This window comes from Sinocyclocheilus grahami, unplaced genomic scaffold, assembly GCF_001515645.1.
Source record: "Sinocyclocheilus grahami isolate Dianchi unplaced genomic scaffold, SAMN03320097.WGS_v1.1 scaffold182.1, whole genome shotgun sequence".
In the NCBI taxonomy this organism is placed as follows: domain Eukaryota; kingdom Metazoa; phylum Chordata; class Actinopteri; order Cypriniformes; family Cyprinidae; genus Sinocyclocheilus; species Sinocyclocheilus grahami.
The window spans coordinates 432,508-456,908 of NW_015505361.1; the positions used below are offsets into that span (position 1 = coordinate 432,508).

At 35.6% G+C, this 24,401-nt stretch overlaps 1 protein-coding gene across 1 annotated transcript in view; it reads left to right on the forward strand.

Annotated features, from left to right (window-relative positions):
- LOC107594367 (F-BAR and double SH3 domains protein 2-like) overlaps positions 1-24,401 on the forward strand; it is a 93,850-nt gene that overhangs the window by 35,643 nt on the left and 33,806 nt on the right. Inside the window, exons 4-8 of the mRNA XM_016284379.1 lie at positions 11,596-11,675; positions 12,616-12,760; positions 12,865-12,998; positions 16,329-16,383; positions 16,552-16,680. Coding sequence (XP_016139865.1) covers positions 11,596-11,675; positions 12,616-12,760; positions 12,865-12,998; positions 16,329-16,383; positions 16,552-16,680 — 543 coding nt within the window. The remainder of the gene's footprint in view (positions 1-11,595; positions 11,676-12,615; positions 12,761-12,864; positions 12,999-16,328; positions 16,384-16,551; positions 16,681-24,401) is intronic.

Here is a 24,401-nt window from a genome sequence, read left to right on the forward strand (position 1 = left end):
GTTCACACAGAATGCAGTTTTGCAGTGATGACCCAGGGCAGTGGAACAAAAAATCAGCCACATTTTTTAAAAGTTTAACAACTTTTACCTTGAGGGCTGTGTTTTTATAATGCTGTGCCATGTGCAAAAGTCTCGTCTAGCTCAGATTTACATAGAAAAACAATGCAGTGCAATGCAAAAAGTCATTGTGTGTGTAAACGACCTCTAACATTTCAAATGCTTACAGTATGTGACAAAGAAGTCTGCAATCCAGACGTAGAATTAAATTGTGGCAGTACTTTCTAATGTTAAGCTACTGCTTTAATGCATACTCAGACTTTTGGTGTGTGTGAATTGTGATTGAATCTATGTTTGTCTATATGCATGCATATGTATCTGTGAGCACTGATGTTGAGGTGCAGGTTGACTTTACTGGCGAAAGCTGGGCGGGAAAGTAGCTGTTGCCATAGAAACGTGAGGGGTCAGAGTTGGGGTGCATCTTGTTTTGTTTTTATTTTCTGGAGCAGGTCATTCCAAGGCCAGATGTCTCAATCAGGTCCTTTCCCGCCCTCGCCGTTTAAAGACTCACTCCTTCCATAGGAATTTTCATCACGTAACGCAGCACAACACATGCTTTCACCTCTCCCGCTGTGTCTTACTGTATTAATCAGAATGACAAAGCGTAAAATGGCCATGATCGATTCTCACACTCCTTTGTGAGTGGCGCTGGCACACTTTAATAGTGTTTTAATGCACCATGTCTCCATTAAGGCGCTGATAATGTGGCAGCGCCGGCCCCAAGGACAGATCGCTTCCAACAGGCTGGGTGTGATGTTTAGACGCGTGAGCTCGCTGGAGGCGTCCTATAGTGTGTGTGTGTGGTCTCTCAGATGTTTGCAGAGGGACTCGACATCTGTGCCAAATCTGAGCACAGTTTCTGTTCCTGCCAGAAAACCAGTGCTGTTTTGGTGTCTGTTTGGACTCAAACCACAGCGGCTCTTTTTGCAGAGCGATGCGTTTGGGATTCGTATTTCTCAGAGGAGTCATTAAATCATGGGTCAAGAGGTCAGAGGTCATGGGGTGAATGGCAGACTGGAGGTTTGGTCTCCAGACAGATCAGTTCTATATAGACGAGATGAATTAGTCTTCATCACACCCTGGTGTCTAGGTCTTTCTGAAACCCTAATTTGGAGTCATGCTTGCTACTGGTTATTAAAAGTGGATGTTTTTTTTTTTTTTACTTAGTTAGCCTAAGGATTCTAATTCAGGGACCTGATACATTTCTAGACACCAGGATTGCATTGATCTTTACTCGGTCTAGTAAAACTGCACAGCAATTTTTAATTTGAAATGTCAAGTCTCATTTATTTATATAGCGCTTACAGGCTGTTTTAAAGCAGCTTCGCATTAATAAAACAGGAAAATAACAATTTTAATGTTGCAAAATGAATCGTTATGAAACAAAAATATAATTTCAGCTGTAAAGCAGCTTTACAAGCGAGAGTAGTGTCATTATTCGGCTCAATTTAGTTATTTGCAGATACAGTTCAGTTCAGTAAAAGTAAAATCTGTTATTTGCTCTTATTATTAGGGGTGTAAAAATGCACTAATTTATTGCTGTTGAATCCGTACAGGAAATAATTACCTTTTTAAAAGCTTTTTGCTACAAACATTTCGGGTCTGTAACTTTTTTTTATTTATTTTTTTTAAAGAAATTAATACTTCTATTGATGAAAGATACATTAAATTGCTCAAAAGTGACAGTAAAGACATTTGGAATGTTACAAAAGATTTCTATTTCAAATAAATGTTGTTCTTCATGCTTTATCATGGTTTTCACAAAATAACAATAAATAAATAAATAAATGAAGCAGAACAACTGAAGGATCACGTGACACTGAAGACTGGAGGAATGATGCTGAAAATTCAGCTTTGATCATAGGAATAAATTACATTTTAACATATATTCACATAGAAAAATTTTGATTCCAATAATATTTCAAAATTTTGCTGTAATTTTGATCAAATCAATACAGCCGTATTGACTACAAAAGACTACTTTCTTTCAAAAACTAGTGTAAATAGTCATTTTGAAGTTTACACGTGTTTTAGTAAGTTAAATATTTTAATCATTTCTTCACTCTTTAGTCAAGTTACATTTGCATTTTCAGCACATTTTTGAAGGTTATGAATAACATAAATGTCATGTTGTTGACGTCTGGACTTTTACTGTTCACCTTTATCCTGGTTCTCACTGACGAGACCCTTGGCCCCACGCATGATCCCTCTATCTCTCCGTATCTCTGTTGTCATCAACACAAGAGAGCAACAGAGAAAGCGTCTTTCATGAGGAACATGAGAGGAGCATGCAGCATATGGCAGGCACGGAGCCCCGGGGCACAAATGAGCATCTTACCCTAAGCGTTTCCCTTTCAGCAGCAGCATAAAGCATATGTAGTGCCTGAGAGGAGAGTTTGGATGTCAGGACACCGTCCCATTAGAAGAGCTTTGATGGGAATCGGCACGCAGGGGAACTGATTCAAAGCCTTGACATGCTCAGACCTCTTATGTTTAATGTCTCTCGCTCACTCTTTCTCTCTCTTCTCGACAGCCCTGCGGTGGGCAGTATGACCGAAACTTATATTTAGTCTGCTTTATACATTAGGTAATATATTGCCTGTATTGTCTGTTTCTGGAAGTTGATTGACTCCAAAAATGAATGACATCAGTGAAAAAACATTGAAACACCATCGAGGTAATAGTTTTTATTAATATTTTGAATTAGTTTTTATTTTTACATTTTTTATTAACGTTTTAGTAATTTTGGTTGGCTTTTTTATATATATATATATATTTTTTTTTTTTACATTTTCATTTTTAGTTTTATTCTAACTCTTTAGTATTCTATTTTTAAGTTAATTTTATACTAAATACAAAACTGTAAGTAACTAAGGTTTTTTTATGGTTTTCATTTTAGGTTTAGTTAACTATAATAACTTTGGCTTGACCCTAGTAAAAAAAAAAATACATAATTAAAATACACTTATTTCATACTAAGTATAGTTAAAATCTATTAACATATTTACTGACAGATAACATGAGACTTACTGATATAAAAATTATAATTAAACTTTATTTGGCGTACTACTTGTGCACAATGCACATTTCTTAATATTAAGTCTAAAATGTGTTTTAATGTCACTTTTGATAAGAATTGTATGATCTTTGAATAATATCGGTCTTTAAATGCTAAATATTTAAAGTGTACCTGAAGTGTACTTGTAATAGTTCCACTTTAGCACAATCAAATATGCAAAGCATATCTTTAATTGTACTTCAGCGCTACTTCTGCACAATTAAAGTGCATTAATTACAAAATTAGTTGTTCCAATTTAGCAGACTTTAAGTATACCAGTTTAGTATACTAAAAATACAATTGCAAGGCATTTTATTAAGTACATAAATATGAAAATGTATTTGTAGTATACTTGGCATGAAATAAATGTATTTCAAATACATTGAAGTATATTTATTTTTGACTAGAGGAGACTTTACGCTGTAGAGTCATTTGAGGTCTCACCTGGATGCTGTTCTTCCCAGTTTTATTTTCAAAGAAATTACACGGTTTCATTTTCACGGAAATGAAACCTACATGAGAGGTTGATGACCTGTAGATGTGGTAATTCATGGCAGCTGCTGTGCTTCAGAGAACTTTTCTATATATATCAGACAGTCATAGTGAGTCAAATTATTAAACATGGATATTCTTGCTTCACCATTTTGTTTAACTCATTTTTTTCTCAGTCACTCGCTGTAGTTTTAGTAGTGTTGTGTTGAGGTGAGGACACGACTGATGTAAACACTTGTCACTGTTGCCTGTGGTGGTTTTCTGGTGGTTTGAAGCCTCAGTATATCATACACTTGTGTTCTAAACCGAAAACTTTGGGGGAGGCTCTATTTGATGGAGATGCTGTATGATATCTGTTAATATTTTATTACATTTGAAAAACTTTCTGCATTCTACAGTATATATATATATATATATATATATATATATACTGTATTGTTAGATTATATATTACAACAATTGTTTATATACAGATATATTTATTTTATATATAATATTAGTAATTAATTGAATTAAAATATTGATATAAATAAAACAAATAATTTCATTGCTTAATGGCATTGTATTCCAGTAATGACAATCAATAAATACATATTTAAATGAACTACAAATTTTTTTTGTTTACTTCATTTTTATAAAAAAATAATATTAGTATTTTTGTTACTTCCATTTATGTTGATTTAAAATTCTTAGTAGTGTTGTATTCCAGTAAGTGTCATTTAAAAACAGTACTATTTATCAAAAATGTATATATAGTTATTATTCTGTATTTAAATTTGCATAAATAAAATGAAGTAAAATAAATATTATCAGTATGTACAAACACATTTGTATAAATTAAACAATCAATCAATAAATAAATATTTTAACGAACTACAATTTTTTTTTGTTTACTTCATTTTTATAAAAAAATCATATTACTATTTTTGTTACTTCCATTTAATTGTTGTTGATTTAAAAAAATATAATAATTTAAATTCTTAGTAGTGTCGTATTCCAGTAAGTGTCATTTAAAAACGGTACTATTTATCCCAAAAAATAATTTATAATATATTTAATATATAATTTATTATTCTGTATTTAAATTTGCATAAATTACGTTAAATAAATATTATCAATATGTACAAACACATTTGTATAAATTAAATCTTAATATTTACATAATTTCTTTAGTCAAGTCAAGTCAAGTCTGCTTTATTGTCAATTCTTCCACATGTACAGCACATACACACAGAGAATTGAAATTGCGTTACTCTCAGACCCTTGGTGCATACAGATAACATAAATACAGATAGGTACAGATTAAATACAAAATACAACTATACAAATATACAAATAAGGTCAAATGTAAAAAAATATATATATATAAAGCACAAGGCATATGGCAGATAGAGTGCAAACCAGTAAAAGTAAACAACAGTGCAGATATAATGATTGTAGTGCAAAAAACAATGATTTGTAGTGCAAAAGAGCTTATTTCGACTGATTAAAGTGACTGTGTGTGTGTGTATTTGGGAGGGGGGGAGTGGGAGAGTCCATCAGAGTTCAGTGGTGCGTGGGGCAAAAGAGGGGAGGGAGTTCAGCTTCCTGACAGCCTGATGGATGAAGCTGTCCTTCAGTCTGCTGGTCCTGGCCTGGAGACTCCGCAGTCTCCTCCCTGATGGCAGCAGACTGAAGAAGCTGTGTGTCGGGTGGGTGGGATCACCTGCAATGCAGAGGGCTTTGCGGGTGAGACGGGTGTTGTAGATGTGTTGTAAAACTTTATTTTCATTACTGGAATGCACTACTATTTAACTTGACGTACATTTAATAAAGTAAAATATATATGAATACTTTTGTATTTAAATGTTTGAATATCTTTATTCTTTTATTTTCATTACTGGAAAAAGCTATATATTTATTATTAAAGTAATGAGAATCTAATGAGGATCATCATTAAATTACAATAAAAAAAAAAAACTTAGTGCACATCTAGACACGTTTCAGTAATGAGCATTTAGGGGTCAAATTGTGCTTAACTGTCTTGAAAATCACATGCAAAAAATGTCTTCTGTTTCTTTATGCATAACTTATTTTCTTTCATTTCGGGATGAAATGATTGTATAATATATGTATAATATAAAGCGTTGTATAATATATGTTTGCTCTAGACAGCTGTTGCTACTGCGTTTGTCAGCAGACTCTTGTTAAGGTTCGAAGGCCGTGGAGCGTTCAATTAACAAAAATACTTTTTTAAAATAGTTTTAGTTAACACTAATTATCACTAATAACCCTGTGACTGACACAGTGTTATCCATCTCTTTTATTCCTGATTAAATAACATTTCTCACTAGAAAAGTAATAAAAATGAAATGGGAAAAGTGTCTGGCAGATAAAAATTGAATAGTCTTTGGTGCAAGAGAAGCTGCTTTACAGGAGAATTTAACACTATTTCCATTTTTTTCCCCCGTAGATTTGTGCAAAACCTGCAGCCATAATTCAATGTGTTTGTGAGGATTGTTGTGCAGTTGCTAGGGGGTTGCTATGTGGTTGCTGTTGCTATGGCATTCCTGTGTAGTTGCTAGGGCAATCTGGGTGGTTACTATGTTGTTCTGGGTGATGCTTGCTTTGCAAAATCCTATTAAATGCCTTCCTCTGTTTCAGATAAATTAATGTGTTGGTTTGGCCTTGTGTGCATTATTAAAAATGGATCCATGTTTTGCTAATATATTGAAAACATCGTTAAGCTCCTGTTTCCATTTATGCCTGATTTTCCGCGCTTTCTTGTGCTGTTTGTTTGTGATCTTAACATGGAGTTGTTTTGTGTTTGACGGCATTTGCACTGGTACAGCAGAGCAGGAAGGAGACGTTTATCTCTAGTTCTCACTTGTTCGTTCCCTCACTCGGTTTTGTCTGCGGCGGATATCCGGCCGCTCCAACCTCTGCCTGCAAACAGGAAGTGACTGTGTATGCAGTGGTGGGAGCTTCCTGTTACGACTGGCCTGCTTGCTACCACACCTATGACCAATAATGGTCTTTCTGACACAGCACCCATATTCATTAATGCTGGAAAACATCACTGTTGCTGCTATTGCTCTTACTTAGACATGAGGCGTTCGAACAAACCACAGGCATTGGGTGTGGTTTGTTGAGGAAAGGTGTGCTGTTACTTCTCTTAGTGATCAGATGTTCAATTTTTAGCCAGCGAATGTGAAAGTCTAGTTTAAATATATTGATTTCTAGTGTACTGATTAATTTACTTACAAGTTGTAAGTACTTATTTATGTAGTGCTTTATACAATACAGACTGTTTTAAAGCAGCTTTGTGTTAAAGGGGTCATATGATGTTGCTAAAAAGAACATTATTTTGTGTATTTGGTGTAATGAAATGTGTTTATGCCGGTTTAAGGTAAAAAAAAAACCCACATAATTTTCCACATACTGTACATTATTGTTTCTCCTCTATGCCCCGCCTTTCTGAAACGCGTCGATTTTTACAAAGCTCATCAGTCTGAAAAGCGAGGTGTGCTCTGATTGGCCAGCTATCCAGTGCATTGTGATTGGCCGAATACCTCAAGCGTGTGACAGAAATGTTATGCCCCTCACCATACTGTGATGATGCCCTGTCTGGCCGGAGCGTAACATAAAACCATGTCTGCGTTTGTGATCGGAGAAATGACAAACAACAAGCGCTACTCTACACTGCTCAAAACTCGCGTTTGAATCGTCAGTGGCAAATTCTTTAAATATAAAAAAACTTACTTACAGTCTGTGAGTCAGAACAGCCGGCATTGTAGTCTACTCTCCCAGGATCAGGAAACAGTTCTCCATAAAATGCGCTGGACACATCTGAATATTTGGGTTGAAGTGTTCTGGAACAGTGTTGTAAATACAACTTAACCACTGATTTCTAGTCGTGTCCATTTTTGGAAGACCAAACAAAGTAGTTTCGCTTTCACAACGAAAAAGCGTCACACACCACGGCCTTGAGTGAGCAGAGGCGGGTGGGCTTGAGAACGGCGCGGCTGGAGGATTCGACGAAGGAGCGTCCGGCGGGCTTGCGGCAACCACATGTGTCGACCCCGACTCTTCGCTTCGTCCACGGTGAGAGCCGATCCGGCGATCCACAGCACTAAGTTGATGTATTTCCTCAGCGACCTAATTCAAATAAATGTGATCTTACTGCACTATTTCATCTCTTTCTGATCTGAAACGTGCAGAATGCTGAGTTAACGAGCTGTAGCTTCGCGTCAGGTGGTTCTTGCCTTCACGTCGTGTATTAAAATCGTTCAATGTACAGCAAGCCGTGTATTATCCCTTATGTATTCGCTCTTTAGCAGCAGTTTTTTTACAGCAATATTTAAATGACACCCTGGTCATTCTTGGTGTACCCAAAATGGTCCCACACTATCGACAGGCATTTCTCTGGTGGAAATAAAGCTTCGCTGTTTGGTCCCTCTGTCAGTTCATCTAATGCATGTAGTAGCCTCCGTGCCTCTGATAAGCACGTAAGTTTAAGCTGGTGCACAGCTAGTGTAACTTTGTTTTCGTTTCGCGCAAGCTGCAACAGTTCCGTTCCGTGTAACAGAAACACTCGGTTTAGCGGAACCTTTACGATTAATTAACCGTGATGTTTTAAAGCGCGGTTAATCGCGAAACCGGTTAATTGCTGCATCCTTAGGCGGCGGCGGCAACAACAATACTACAGTGAGAATAAAAGTTACGCCTTCTTTCTTTGCGTGAACATTTGGGCGGTGTTATGCAAATCTTCCCACATAGTGAGGTAGACATGTGGGGGCGTGTTAGAACGAGCCATTTTAGGGGGTGTGGCTGACTCTTAACTTTTATAAAGAATATCTCTTTGGATTTGAGACTTTAGTCTTTGCAGCTTTACAGATCTTCTTTATGCACCAAGAGCTTGTAACACTCCAAAGAGAAAGGAAGAATTGAAATCGCATCATATGACTCCTTTAATAAAACATTCAAATAACTGTTAATGTTGTAAAATTTGTCAGTTATGAAGTGAATTCAATTTCATTTAAACGCAGCTTTAAAGAAGATAGTCAATATTCCACTTAATTCAGTTTAAGAAAGGTAAAAAGTAAAAAAAAAAAAAGTTTGGGGTCAGTTTTTTTAGGGAAATTGTTTTTTTTATTAATCAGGGATGCGTTAAATTGTTTAAAAATAAAACTGTGATATATTGTAGAAATACAATTTATCACAGTTTCCACAAAAATTTCCGGCAACACGACTGTTTTCAACATTGATAATAATCAGAAATGTTTCTTGAGCAGCAAATCCACATATCAGAATGATTTCTGAAGATCATGTGACACTGAAGACTGGAGTAATGATGCTGAAAATTCAGCTTTGATCACAGGAATAAATTACATTTTAAAATCTGTACAAATAGAAAACAGATTTTAAATAGTAATAATATTTCAATATTTGTTGCTGATTTTACTGTATTTTTAATCAAATAAATGCAGCCTTTTTACCAACCCCAAACTTTTTAAAGGTAGTAAACACAGCAAAATCTTCCCATGGTAGTCATTTCTATAAATAACACAGATCTTGAGGGTCGAAGTCTACTGTAATGACACATTTGCATTTCCTCTCTTCTTTGTGTCATCTACTAAAATACACACTGCAGTACATCATGCTCACACCCATAATACCACAAACCATTCTTTACAGAGTATCTCCACACATTGCATTTTACTGCGCTGTACATCTGTGTTTATGGTCTTGCTTTAGGGACAGTTTCCTTTCACTTTCTCTTTGTCTTATTGTAATGTGAAGAGTTGCTCTTAACTTATCTTGACAGATTGCAGCTTCAGATGCCTTAGACGACCTTTAATTAGTGCCCTGAAATGTGATTAGATGGTTGCTCTCTGCAGATCAGATGAGGATGTCTCGGAGAGAAGAGTGAGGACTGAAGAAGGCATTAGAAGAGTAATGTTGCAGCACAATGAGCCTAAAACTGCTGATGTTTTGCTAAAATCATGCATCCACCGCTTCTACGGGCGGCTTTGACCATTGCATTTTAAATAGTTAATAGTTTTTGCTTGTTTTTCATTATAGAATAGTTCTAGACTTTGTCTAGCTGTGTTTTTTATTGCAAGAGACTTGCATAAACGGCCTTAAGAATTGTCAGATTATGGTCAGCTAATAATAAAGCCAGCCGAATTCAGACTCACTCGCTATTGCATTTTGAATTGACATAGTTTTGCTTTAATGGATGTTATGTTTGTTACAATTGAAGTATGTTTTATGTGTAGAGACAACAAAAATTAGATAAATAAATTAGTATCAAATTAGCAAGTGCTCCCTGTGGTTTTCTGCAAAATGAATGCTTAGTGGTTTAATGTTTGAAAATAAAAAAATGAAAACAATTATTAGCATTGTAATTGTACCATTGTACTGTAAAATCAAATATGATATATATTTTTTTAAATACTTGGATTTTAATTTTACTATGAAATATTGCAATTGTAATATTTCTTATTTTTTAAATATTTTTATTTAGTAGTAGTAGTAATAACAACAAAAACAATAATAATACTAGTAATAATAATTATTATTATTATTATTTATTATTATTATTATTGCTGTTGTTGTATATTCATATTTATGTATGCTTCCTTTTTTGCCTTTAATTTTTATTTAGTAGTAGTAGTAGTAATAACAACAAAAACAATAATAATAGTAGTAATAATAATAATTATTATTATTATTGCTGTTGTTGTATATTCATATTTATGTATGCTTCCTTTTTTGCCTTTAATTTTTATTTAGTAGTAGTAGTAGTAGTAGTAGTAGTAATAACAACAAAAACAATAATAATAGTAGTAATAATAATAATTATTATTATTATTATTGCTGTTGTTGTATATTCATATTTATGTATGCTTCCTTTTTTGCCTTTAATTTAACAATTAATATTTTTGCATTTCTATTTGGACACCATAATCCCAGAAATTACACACTTCATCTTTAAAGTTTACATGTTTCTGAGATGATTTTCATGTGAAATCAGAAAAAATAGACGGGGTCATTAATGCAGTGATCTCTGTGAATTTTCCCGTGATCCCTCGTGACAGAATACAGCTCAGCTTTGTGTAGCTGGACCACACCTTATCAGAGCGCCGATTCAAAGCAGTGGTCCGCCTTATCTAGACCCAACAGGACGACTGATCCTGTTGCCATGACAACCGCTCCACCAGGTGTTTATGGAGATGAAGTGCTGTGTTTGCCTGTAATTACCTGAGCTCAACTGCGGAAGGCTTCCACGCTTCAGCAGACGCGGCACACGCCTGTAGACGACAGTCATCTGGAAGCAACAATCAGCCGAGTCTGAACGCCTCCTTGGACAAAATGCATTTGTTCGCTGAGAATGTATGCATGATGCATGCTGGGGGTTGATGCTTGCATGCTTTTCATGCACCAGGTTTGACCCCTTAACTGTGCCATTAGCTGGCATTTCTGTCAGGTTTCAGACATTCAGGCCTTATTTGACAGGACGGTTCTGGATCTTTCACTTGTTTTGTCAGATTTGCCTGATTGCATGTTTAGACTGGCTCATTTTTCCTCATGTTTACATTAGTGGCTCCTTTTTCTTTCATGTGAAATTTTTGTTTATTGCAGGCAGACGACTGTGGCTCAATTCTGAAGAAACAGCAGTCGTGTTGTCGATATTGTGGCAGTCTTTCTGGTGCCGTTTTTACCAGTTGTTGAGACCGCATGCACAGTACCCCTTTTTTTTTTTTACAATTTGTTTCTTTATTTATTTATATACAGCTTTTTATTCAGCTGAAAATGTCTGTTGGACTTGGGTAATTTTACCCAAGTTTTGGCACACTGTTATAAATATATTAAGATTTTGGACACACTAATTTGTATTTTGCATGCTTCCATTACCTGGATAGTAATGGAATTGGGATGTAGCGTGAGAAACCGAACACATTCAATCAGCTTACGCTGTTTTCTGTTGTTTTTTAATTTTTCAGGCCCTGCAGAAGTTGGCGAGTCAGTATTTGAAGAGGGACTGGCCTGGGATCAAACCAGACGACCAGAGGACAGATTACAGGTGAATAAAAAAATCATCTTTCACAAGTTTCCCTATGAGTGCTTTATAGCGATAGTTTGTGTTTCTTGAATCTTACAACACAGCCATAACTAAGTTTCAGAGTTGTCTAGTGATTAGTTTCATTGTGATTTTACTGTCGAAAATAGAAATGTCGATGCAACATTTAAAAAAAATCAACATTTTAAAGGTGTATTTCACCCAGAAATTAAAATTTGTCATCATTTACTCACCCTCTTGCCGTTCCAAATCTGTATGATTTTTTTTATACTGCTGAGCACAAGATATTTTAAAGAATGTTGGTAACCAAACTCTATTGGGACCAGAAACTGTTTGGTTACCCACATTCTTTAAAATATTCAAAAGAAATAAATTTATACAGGTTTGTAACAACTTACATGTAACGGTGAGGCAATGACAAAAAAGTTCATATTTGGGTGAACTATACCTTTAAGAGTGCAGTTTTATTTTTTGATTGACGATTGACGCTTTGCATGGTAATGAAAATTTGGATAGCTGTTTGAAATGAACTACATGAAGTAAATCAAATGGCTGCTCCACTACATTGATTAGAAGCCAATCTATCCAGTTTTTTTTTTTTAAATATACACTTTTCCTTAGTTTTTTTTTGTTGTTTGTTTTTTCATGTAGACCACTATAATAATGCAACAAGTATGAAATGTTTACTTTACCTTGAGTAAGTTCATTATGATCATGACTGACCATGTGTGAAGCAAACTTCCAGTTTAGAAGGACGACCTGTGAATAAATTGTCATCTGATTGCAGTCCAAGTTTTGTTGCGAAGGAACTGTGCCAATCTGTTTTTTTTTTACTGTACATGTAATCAGAAACTGTCTAAATAGGGCTGTTGCTTTTGTTTGCATGGGAATAGCGCTCCATAAATAGTGTTTGCAATCAGTAACCGTGTTTTTCCTGCTGCAGGAATGTATATGGAGTGTGGCGGGCTTATCTTGAAGGCACCGTGCAGGTGACCCAGTCTCGACTCAATGTCTGCGAGAACTACAAGAACGAGATCTCGGACCCCGCCAAAACTTTACGCCTCTACAAAGAACAGCAGCTGAAAAAGGTACCGACATCGGTCCTCGGTCCTGTGCCCCGATCCTTCATGTAATTCTCTAACATCCCCCCTCTCTCGCTCTCTCTCTGCTGTCCCACGACGGTCGCCCGCAGTGCATTGAGCAGCTGGGTCGGATCCAGGCAGAGCTCCAGGATTCAGTGAAGGATCTGGCCAAGTCCAAAAAGAAATACTTTGAGCTGGAGCAGATGGCCCAGGCTGTGCGGGAAAAGGCCGACATTGAGTCCAAGTAAGTGCGTCTGGTAATGCAGGTGCAAACAGTCCCAGAGGTGCCCGGATCAGAAACACACACTTCACAAGTGCTTGTCCCATTAATTGAGTCCCGTTAGTTAATGAATAACCACTACATTCTCAGAAAACAAATGTACGAAGCTGTCACTGGGGCGGTACGCTAAGTACTTCTTTGTACCATATTTACCCCTAAATGATACATATTAGTACCTTTTGAAAGTCAAGTTACGCCTTATCAGTTTATGCATTCCCTGGGAATCAAACCCATGGCCTTGGTGTTGGTAGCGCTATGCTCTGCTGGAATGCCTTTTCCATAAAAATGTGCAAAGCTGAGAATTGTATAATTTTATTATTTTTCAGTACAGCTTAAATCCTTTTACATTTACTGTATTTACATTACACTGGGAATCGAACCCACGACCAGCAACATGCATTGCATTAGGAGTATGGTTTATCAGATCATATGTTCCCTGGGAATCAAACCCATGACTTTGGTGCTCTGCTGGAATGCTCTGCTGAAATGCCTTTTCCCATCAAAATGTGCACATCTGAGAATTGTAATTTCATTATTTTTCAGTAGAGCTTAAATCATTTTACATAACATTGGGAGTCAAACCCATGACCATGACATTGTAAGCACTGTGCTCCACTGTTTGAGCTTTTTGAGCCTTTTCATTAAAATATGCATATCTTGGCATTGCAATCAAATTATTTTTCAGTAGAGCTTAAATCCTTTTATTTCCATTTCCATTTGTGTATTTGCCAAACACTTTTATGCAAAGCAACATGCATTGCAATAAAAGTATGCTTTATCAGTTCATACTTTCCTGGGAATCAAATCTATGACTATGGTATTGCTTGAACCATGCTCTGCTGTTTGAGCTACAGGAATGCCTTGCGTATAAATTTTTTTTTTTTAATATTGTTTTGGTATTGTTGTTATTTTGCACATATTTACATTACATTCGGATTCGAACCCATGATCTTGGCATTGCTAGTGCTCTGCTCTACTGTTTGAGCTTTTTAAAACTTTTTTCCCAAAAAGTGTGCATATCTTGGTAATTTTATTATTTTTCAGTAGAGCGTAAATCCTTTTACTTTATATTTAAATGTATGCATTTGGCACACTTTTATGTGGAGCGACTTACATTACGTTCAAGGTACTCTTTATCAGTTCATGCAATCCCTGGGAATAAAACCCATGACCTTGGCATTGCTAGCACCATTCTCTACTCTCACCGTGCTTTACTGTTTGAGCCACAGGAATGCCTTTTCTATAAAAATATGTATACCTTGTAGCATTAATCCTTTTACATTTGCATTTGTGTATTTGGCTGACACTATCATGCAAAGCGACGTACATTGCATTCAAGGTATGCTTTTTAAGTTCAGGAATCAAACCCATGATATTGGCATTGCTAGCACCATGCTCTACTCTTTGAGCTTTTTGAGCCTTTTCCATAAAAATATGCATATTTGGGTACTGTAATTTAAAAATGTTATTACGCTGAGCACTTTTCCACCTTATCAAAGATATTAGGCTCAGAATCCCAAACTCAAAGCATTAAAAGCGCCAAAGAATATAAAAGATGTGGCATTGTGTTGAGATGCCTTCATTAAATATGCATTTCCGTGGCTGATACTTAAGCCCCCTGTAGGGAATACCCCACTCTGTTCAAAGCAATTTATTAGCCCGATGCAGAATTTGTTAAACACACTCAACCATCTCTCTCCATCTTCAAGGGCCATTTGTACCCACACTACTATTGCCATTTCAAAGTCTCTGCCAAGACCGGATTAGACAGAGAGGCGAAAGACGAGTCCAGTGGCGCGGTGTTGTGAGCTCCTCGCTCAGTTCTTCTATTGATTTTGTCTATCGATGTTGTGCTGCTTAGCATGGCAGGCAGTAAAGCTGAATTAGAATCAGTTATTGTTCTCAGCGGTAGAAGGAAGATGGGAGAGAATCTGTCTTGTGTTCTTAATTTCATGCAAACTTGATGAATCAAATTGTATCAGACCCCAAAACAACTCTGATCTCTAATGAATACGGCTTATGTAGACATAATTTCTGAATCCAGATGTAAATTTGACATAAACAGAAAGTTAGATGTTAAGATTAACATTTTGATGGTTTGTGCAATTTTGTCCATCCTTTTATGGTTTTGGCATTTGAATTTGAACATAGATGGTTATAAAAAAAACTACTTTTGGTTTCAAAGAATATAGTAGTTCACCCAGAAATGATTCATCATAATGTTATTCCAAATCCAAATGGCAAAAGTTGTAGTTTTTGACATCAATGTCACCAAATGGCTTTGGTTTTAAATCAGAATATACAGAAGCATGAATGAGAGCCACAGTGGAAGGCAGTGATATTTTAATATTATTATACTATTATAGTATTTATTAATATTTTGAATTAGCAGTTATTTTAGTATTCTCAGTTGTCATTTTAATTGTAGTTTTAGTAATTTTGTTACATGTGTTTGTAATTTTTATACGGTACATTTTTGTATGTGTATGTATATGTAAAATACATGTAAAAAAAACATGTAAGAACAAGAACTGAAATAAAAATAAAGTAAATGTTTTCACATTTATTTTTATTTCAGTTCTTATTTTTCATTTTAGTACTTCAATTTCATTTTTTTTTAATGATGTCAAAAGATGTGGAATATAGTGCACAAGTTATAATTCACTTTAAATGTTTTTCTCCATCTATGGAGCTTCTGATCTGTTCTCTATGAAATGTCATTGTATTGTACATGTAAGAACAAGAACTGAAATAAAAATAAAGTAAATGTTTTCACATTTATTTTTATTTCAGTTCTTATTTTTCATTTTAGTACTTCAATTTCATTTTTTTAATGATGTCAAAAGATGTGGAATATAGTGCACAAGTTATAATTCACTTTAAATGTTTTTCTCCATCTATGGAGCTTCTGATCTGTTCTCTATGAAATGTCATTGTATTGTGAAGAGCAGTGTGCACATTGTTCAAAATATCTCCTGTTATGTTTCAGAAAGTCATACAGGTTTGAAATGAGATGAGAGTGAATAAATGATTCTCTTTTTTAGGTGAACTTTTCCTTTAAGAGAAGAAGTCATATCAGCAATGGCAAAGCCAGATTCATGCCAGCTTTGTAAAGCCTCTTCCTTCCTTTCACAGGTTGCAGGAGTGATCCACTCTAGTTTGATTTATAATGTCTGTTTCCTCCTCGACACAAATCTGGGATGGTTTTGATCTAGGCTTTCATTTATCCTGCCTATTCCTTCCGCCAGGTCTGATATATCTGTGATTTATAATACCTGCTCTGTGTTCTCTCAGGTCGAAGCTGGGTCTGTTCCAGTCCCGGATAAGTTTACAGAAGGCCAGTGTGAAGGTAAACACCACCGTCTGTCTCTCTGAATTATACGGTGTTGGAATGACTTGACAATGTGTAAATGATGACAAAATTGTAATTTATAGATGGACTGTCCCTTTAAATGGATGTTCCAGAGGCTTGTGTTTTGCACTTCTTGAAGTTTTGGACCTTATTTGTGTGTTTCAGTTGAAAGCCAAGAGGAGCGATTGTAACTCCAAAGCAACCCACGCGAGGAACGAGTATCTTCTCACATTGGCGGCTGCCAACGCACATCACGACCGCTACTACCAGACCGACCTGGTCAACTGCATCAAGGTGAGCACCATGATCAGCGATGCAGCGTTATTTTAGTATTTATATACTATTATAGTATTTACTTATTTATTTTTTTATAATATGTATTAATATTTTTTTCTTAATTTTGTTACATGCTTTTGTCATTTTTAATAGTTTTTCATTTATTTATTATTTCTATTTAGGTATGATTTTTTTTATTTCAGTTGTAGTTTTATTAATTTTAGTACTTCAGCTTAAATTTATTTATTTCAGTTGTTTAAGTATTGTATACTATTTCAGTTTGATTTCAAACACCAAAAATAGTTGATAATAAAATAAAAAAAATAAAAAATTTTTTTAAATAGTTTTAGTTAATGATAACAACACTGCTGCGATGACCTCTGAACCTAGCATCATAAATGCATGAAAGTAATTGTTTATTAAAGCCCTTAATTAATTCTTCAGTTTAAAAAAAAACTTGCGTTGATGTTGTCTAAATTGTCATTTTAAGGACTTTCATGGTGGATGATCTTCTGCATTAACAGTGCTTGACTTAATTTGACTGAATATTAGAATATTGATTTTCATGATTTCTGATTTGTTGGTTATGTATTTACATGAGTCATGTGTGTTGGCATGAATCTAGTACAGTGGGTCAGACAATGATGTAATCTATGGGCAGATCAAACTATGTACTTCCTGTGTAGATTTCCTCACAGGAAAAAGCTCCCTTGCAGAGAGAAATAGCTGCATGCTTTCTTTCTCTGCTCTTTTACTGGATAAGAGTGCTCTAGTCTTATGTCACTGAGTGTGTTTGCAGGCAATAAGTTGTAAAAACTACTTTACCGCCATTCTGGTGTGTGCATTTGTGTTTGTGTTTTAAAAACTGAGAAAAGTGATTAAATCTCCTCAGGTATTTGTAATAAGCTGATTTGTGGTAGTTATCATGTATCATGTTGTGCATGTAAACACACTGGCTGACTGGAGACGGTATTCCGCTTGCTTTCTTGTGCAGATGTTAAATGCTTGTAATAGCTGATTACATAACTGAATGTTTGGTGTTTGTGGTCCAGCATATCTGGCTGTGTGTGTAATAGACAGAAGTTGGCTAGAACATCGAAACAAGTCTGGTATGTGTTCACAGCGCCTCCATGCACATGGGACTTTATATTTTAGTGACTGTCAGGGTTATTATAGTTAACTAAACTAAAACTAAAACCAGAAAAAAATAATTTCTCATCTTGGAAATAAATAAAAAAATGTTAACTGAAATAAAAGAAAATATATATATTAAGTATAATAAGTGTGTGTGTGTGTGTATTATACAAATATTTATAATTATTTTTTTCAGCTAGTTGGCAACATTTCTAATTTTCTCATTTAGTTTAACTTGATGTACTAAAATAACTCAAATTAAAACTGAAATGAAAATAATAATATATAGACATATACAAAAAAAACTAAATAAAAATTACAGAAACACCGCAAATTACTAAAACTTTAACAAAAAAATATAAAAATAAAAACTAATTCAAAATATGAAAAAAAAAATAATAATTATAATAGTATCTTGATGAGCTGCGAAAAAATAAGTCAGTTTTGCACTGGATGAATGGATAAAACATTTAGTTTAATATAATGAAATATTTATGTTTTATATTTTTGTCCGAATGCACATCTCCATCAATAGAGCCAGATGGTGTAGTTAAGAGTTCGCAAGCAGGTGTTAACAGCACTGTGCTTAACCAACCAAACCATGACCTTTTAGTGGCGTCAGCCGAAAAGGAAATGAATTTCAGAGGTGGAGCAGGTTATTACACTTTGATGAAAGAGATGAGGACGATTGTTTTCCCCCTTTGGAATAATGTGCACTGATGAATCATTCACAGTAAAACCAGAAGCATCTATTAGGACTATAAATAGGGTAATTTTGATTTAACGGGGTCATATGATGCTGCTAAAAAGAACATTATTTTGTGTATTTGGTGTAATGAAGTGTTTATGCGGTTTAAGGTTCAAAAAACACATTTTCCACATACTGTACATTATTGTTTCTCTTCTATGTCCCGCCTTTCTGAAACGCGGCGATTTTTAAAAAGCTCATCGTCTGAAAAAGCGAGGTGTGCTCTGATTGGTTAGCTATCCAGTGCATTGTGATTGGCCGAATTCCTCAAGCGTGTGATGGAAATGTTACGCCCCTCACTATGCTTTAATGTTGGCTTTAACAAACCTCATGTATGGTCTGAGCACTGAGCCCGTTTGCTAAGACATTTTTATCCAATTATTCAGGCCTTGAAATATGACGAGTGTCTGCTGATGCTGTGTGGTCCGGTCAGTGGATGTATGTGCCAGTATCTCCACAGACTGACAGACAGCCGCTCCACTCATGGCCTTATTTAGTGATACAAACCCTCTCGAATTCTTCAACATCTTTCTTAATCTTGGACCTTTGGGAACAGATATCTGGGAGAATGTGCTGGCAAAACGACCGCCACATCCCCAAAGATACACATCACCCTTTAGGCAAACTTTTCTAAATCTGACATCAGAGTACATGCTTGTCAAATTCGAAATTAGAAGCTTTATATTAAATGATTTTCAGAAGTTTTCTTTGTAACTGCATAAGTGATGCATGAGTGATGCATTTCAAACAGACTGTTGCAAGAGACTTAAAAAGACACATGGCATCATGGGTGATGGAGAATTGAAACAGATGAACAAACTAAAGTGATACACTTTTAAAGGTGACAAAGTGAAACAAATGACACACCCTTAACCATGATGAAAGTCACTCTTATAAAAGTCACACATATTTTGCAGCAACAAATACAAGGCACCATTATTCAAGACACAATTATATATATATATATATATATATATATATATATATATATATATATATATATATATAGAGATAGAGATATATTTTTTCATCAATTAGTATGGTGTATTAGTGTAACTCTATTTATAGTTCCAAGCAACTTGCATTTACATTTATTCATTTAACAGATGCTTTTATCCAAAGCACCATTAGGCAGCAGCTTTAATTTTAATGTATTTTTTTGGAAAATTTATTTAGTAAGATGTCATTAGAAAGACCTTTAAAATGTACATTTGGAAATGTAATTTGTATAGGTTTTATAGATTTTCTATATGAAGACTATTTGTTTATTTGTTTATTTTAATTTTTTTGTAATCTTATTTTGTTATTTTACTTTGTTTTAATGTATCACTGGTATACTGTTGTAGTTTTTTATTAATATTTTGAATTTTTTATATATTTTCTGTTTTCATTTTAGTTACAGTTCTAGTATTTTTGTTTGTTTTTAGTTGTTTTTTGTTTGTCAATTTTATTTTTTTCTATGTCAGTATAGTTTTTAAATTTTTATTTCAGATTTAGTACATCAAGTTTTTTATTTTATTTGAGTTCAAATGTATTTGTAGTTTTTAGTTTTAGTTAACTATAATAATCCTGGTTTGCTTTCAGTTTAATTAAATTTTTAATTAAAGCAACTTCACAGGTCACAGGTGTGCACATATCAGCCGTTTTGTTAATTTCATTTTTTTTTTTTTTGGTTTGTATCAGATTGTTAATCTGTTGTTTAAATCGTTCTCTTGTATTCCTGCACTTTTACTCATGATCAGACCAGACAAGCATTTAAGGTGCATTTTTCCACTTGATCTGGTCTCATACGTCTCATAATGCAACTATTAGCTTTGTTTCTCCACTGAGTCCAGAGCCGAACTGCTAGTCTCCTCCTGTTCTTACTGGAGAACATCATCTGTGTTCCACCCGCTTCGTGTCTTACCGCAAGCTATATGAATGCAGTCTGAATGAGAGCGAGAGAGAGAATCTGGTTTAAATTATTGATAGATGGAGAATCTGCGCTTCAGGCTCCACCAGCTGCCGAACGACCGGCCTTCTACAGCCCTTCTCCTCATCTCCCATTGGCTGAGCCATAACCTTGGTTACGGTCAATATTCTATAGCTCTAAATCTACGACTTGATTATGAGAATAGTCTCATCAGTCACATTTCCAGATGTATTTTTGGATATATATTCCATTGCTGTCAGGGCGGATTTAAGGACTTCTTTTTCCCTGACTTCTCCAATTTTTCTTTTCTTTGCATATTTTTTCCTCATAAGTGTTTCCAGGTTCATTTCGCCATGTGTCTGTGGCAATTGCTCAGTAGCGCCCCCTGCTTTATAAACCTCAATTTGGTGGTCCACATATATATCAGGTTCATTTACAAGTTCATTTTGCTTGTTCCTCAGGGTTTTTTAGTATTTTACAAGCAGCAATCACAGAGTAATGCAATTCAACATCGGACCTGCATTCAGCACTTAAATATAGCGTTTTAAAACTTTATTGCAGTGTTCTTTGCCATGTAGTTTTCAATGTGCACTTATTTTTTACAAAGAAAGCACATTGATACAAAAATATTTTTGTGAAAACTGACATTTTTGTTTTGAGCTTGATGTACATTTCCATAAAAAATCTTGAATCATTTCTTTAAATTGAACACAATTTCAAACTTTCTAAACTGCAAGATCTGTTGCAACACTGTTTTTTGCAAAGAAGCCTCTGATTTCACATTGCATCGTCCTGTATTGAGTAAGTCTGTCTTTTAGTCCTTATTGTGCCTTAAATGTTTAACGGCACCTCAGAAGAACACGAAAGGGGATTTTCTGCTTTCAAGATTGCCCGTGGGTTTTCCCCGCAGTTTGTCATTGTTGTATTGTTTTGTACTTGTAAATATGAGGAAAGAGGTGAGAGCAGCTTCATGTCAGATGTGTGCGTTTTGCATGCATTCTTAGCTCTTATTCCTGTTTTTGTGTGTGAACCAGCCGTCATCTACAAACACCATCAGCATCGTGTCACACTTCTGCTTTGTTTTTTATAGAAAGTTGACACTTACTGAACTCTGAAAAATTGTGGCCTCCCTAGAAACACCCAAATGCACACATATATAGCTTATGTAGAACTTACATGTCTGCTGAAAGCTTAAAGGAGAAGCACGTCCAAAAATGGCAATTTTGACATCATTAACACACCCTCATGTTGTTCCAAACCTGTATGGCTTTTTCACCTCATCTTGTGACCAATTAATGACCAATATCTATTATCATACAGGCTTGAAACAACATGAGGGTGAGTAAATGATGTGAAAGTGAATTAACCATTTAAATCACTACTATTTACACTACCATTCAATGGGTCAAAGTATCCTGAAAAAAAGGTGTATATATCACACAAAAATATAAAGTAGCACAATTTTCTAAATTAATCAGAAATGTTTCTTGAGCAGTAAATCAGCATATTAGAATGATTTCTGAAGATCATGTGACACTGAAGACTGGAGTGATGATGCTGAAAATTCAGTTTTGTATCACAGGAATAAATTACATATTCAAATATATTCAAATAGAAAACAATTTCAATTTCAATTATTTGAAATTGTAATAATGTTTCACATTATTACTGTTTTACTGTATTTTTAATTTAATGCAGCCTTGGTGAGCAGAAGAGACTTCTTTCAGAAATATCAAAACATCTTACAGTCTTTTGAATGGTAGTGTATAATGTTGAATATTAACTTGCGTTATAAATAACTATAATGATTTAATTTAATTTAGGTTAAAGATTTTTTTTCCCTCACATTATAGACTTGGTATAAAATGTATAAAATAACTTGCATAATCATTTTGCTAGCCTCTATTTATAGCCAGCAGGCGGCCGTTGTTCACCACAGGTTCATATCGAGTCTTAGAGAAATCTTCCTGTGTGTTTGTGTTTGTTTATATTTATGTTTATGTTTATGTTTGTGTTTGTGTGTGTGTGTGTGTGTGTGTGTGTGTGTGTGTGTGTGTGTGTGTGTGTGTGTGTGTGTGTGTGTGTGTGTGTGTGTGTGTGTCTGTTTATGTGTGTGTGTTTGTGTTTGTTTATGTGTTTATGTGTGTGTGTGTGTGTTTATGTGTTTGTGTGTGTTTGTTTATGTGTGTGTGTGTGTGTGTGTGTTTATGTGTGTGTGTGTGTGCCTGTTTATGTGTGTGTGTTTGTGTTTGTTTATGTGTTTATGTGTGTGTGTGTTTATGTGTTTGTGTGTGTTTGTTTATGTGTGTGTGTGTGTGTGGTGAGGGGTTCATTAATTCCCTGCAGGAGCCATTGGGGTGTAAAGTGAAGCATTTATTATGCAGCAGAAGTGTTTGTTCAGCTGATGCGTGTGTTTGCTTTGTCTTTTCCTGTGTTGTGTGTGTATGCATGTGTTCCCGTCCGTCCGGGTGTGCTCATAACCACTGGCCACGTGAATTATAGTTTTTCACACATGGAGACACATTTGGGTGTGTTTTCAGAGGGTTTGTGAATGCACAGCCTTGACAAAACAAGCAAGCTTAAAGGAATAGTTCACCCTAAAAAATTGGGGACAGAAATGTAGCATTACTTGACTTGCTCACAACTTGCTCTCTGCAGTGAATGGGTGCCATCAGAATGAGAGTCCAAACAGCTGATAAAAACTTCACAATAATCCACAAGTAATCCACTCCATTCCAGTCCATCAGTTAATGTCTTGTGAAGTGAAAAGCTGCATGTTTATTATAAATGGCTAAATATTGCTTTCTCCAGTGAAAAAGTCATCTGGTCTGAATCAGGAGAAAGATCTGCACAGATCAAGCACCGTTTACAAACCAAAGCAATCCAAAACAGTTCCAAATAAATTTGTCTGTGCATATGTGTGGATTTGGATTTTTATGTGAGAGGGCAACAGAAGATGGACTTTTCACTGGTGGAAGTGTTATTATGGATAGAGAATTTGCATTTTAGCTGGAAGCAACAGTTTGAAGTTAAAATGCCTTAATGAACACGCAGCTTTTCACAAGCTGTTAACTGATAGACTGGAGTGGTGTGGATTACTGATGTTTTTATCAGCTGTTTGGACTCTCATTCTGACGGCACCCATTCACTGCAGAGGATGCATTGCTGAGCAAGTGATGGAATGCTACACTTCTCCAAATCTGATGAAGAAACAAACTCATCTACATCTTGGATGTCCTGATGGTGAGTGCATTTTCATTTTTGGCTGAAGTACTCCTTTTAAAGTCTCTTGCAACTTTGAAAGGCTAGAAAAGCACAGCAAGCTGGTCCCGTTGCTCTCAGTCCACGGCTCTCACACACGGGTGTTACAGAGTTTGAGTGTGGTGGGTGGAGGTAGACATGATCCTATCAGAAGGAAGCATGGCCTCCCTTTCTCCATCTCTCTCACGCATACGACTCTCAAGTGCTTCCTGACACCTGCTGTAACCCGACGGAGCGGCTCGTGGTCGGGTCTGTCTCATTTCCAGCTCACTCGTACAAATCAAAGCCCGTTTCCAAAATGCATCCCCTCCCAGTGCTGCTGAACATGGAGGGAGCGGGAGAGAGGGAGACGGAGGGGGAAAGCAGAGGTTTCGAGTTTTGTTTTTGCACGTCGAGGCCTTGGAATCTGAACCAGCTAACCTTTCCCAGCAGCTGCTGCTGTTTGAACAGTCTGCTCTGATCCGAGCGTCACACAGTCCGTCTGTTCAACGCTCGTTTGGCCACAAGGAGGCCGACGGGACGCTCTGTCCTTCTTTCTGTCGCTCATACAAACACTGTGTTTTGTTTTGGTCATTTTTCGATCATTTAATCATTCTGTTGGTTCATTCTGTCTATTGTTTTTAATATCTTTCTGTTACTTTCTATTGTTTTAAATTCCCTATCATTCTTTCTATAGTTCTGTTG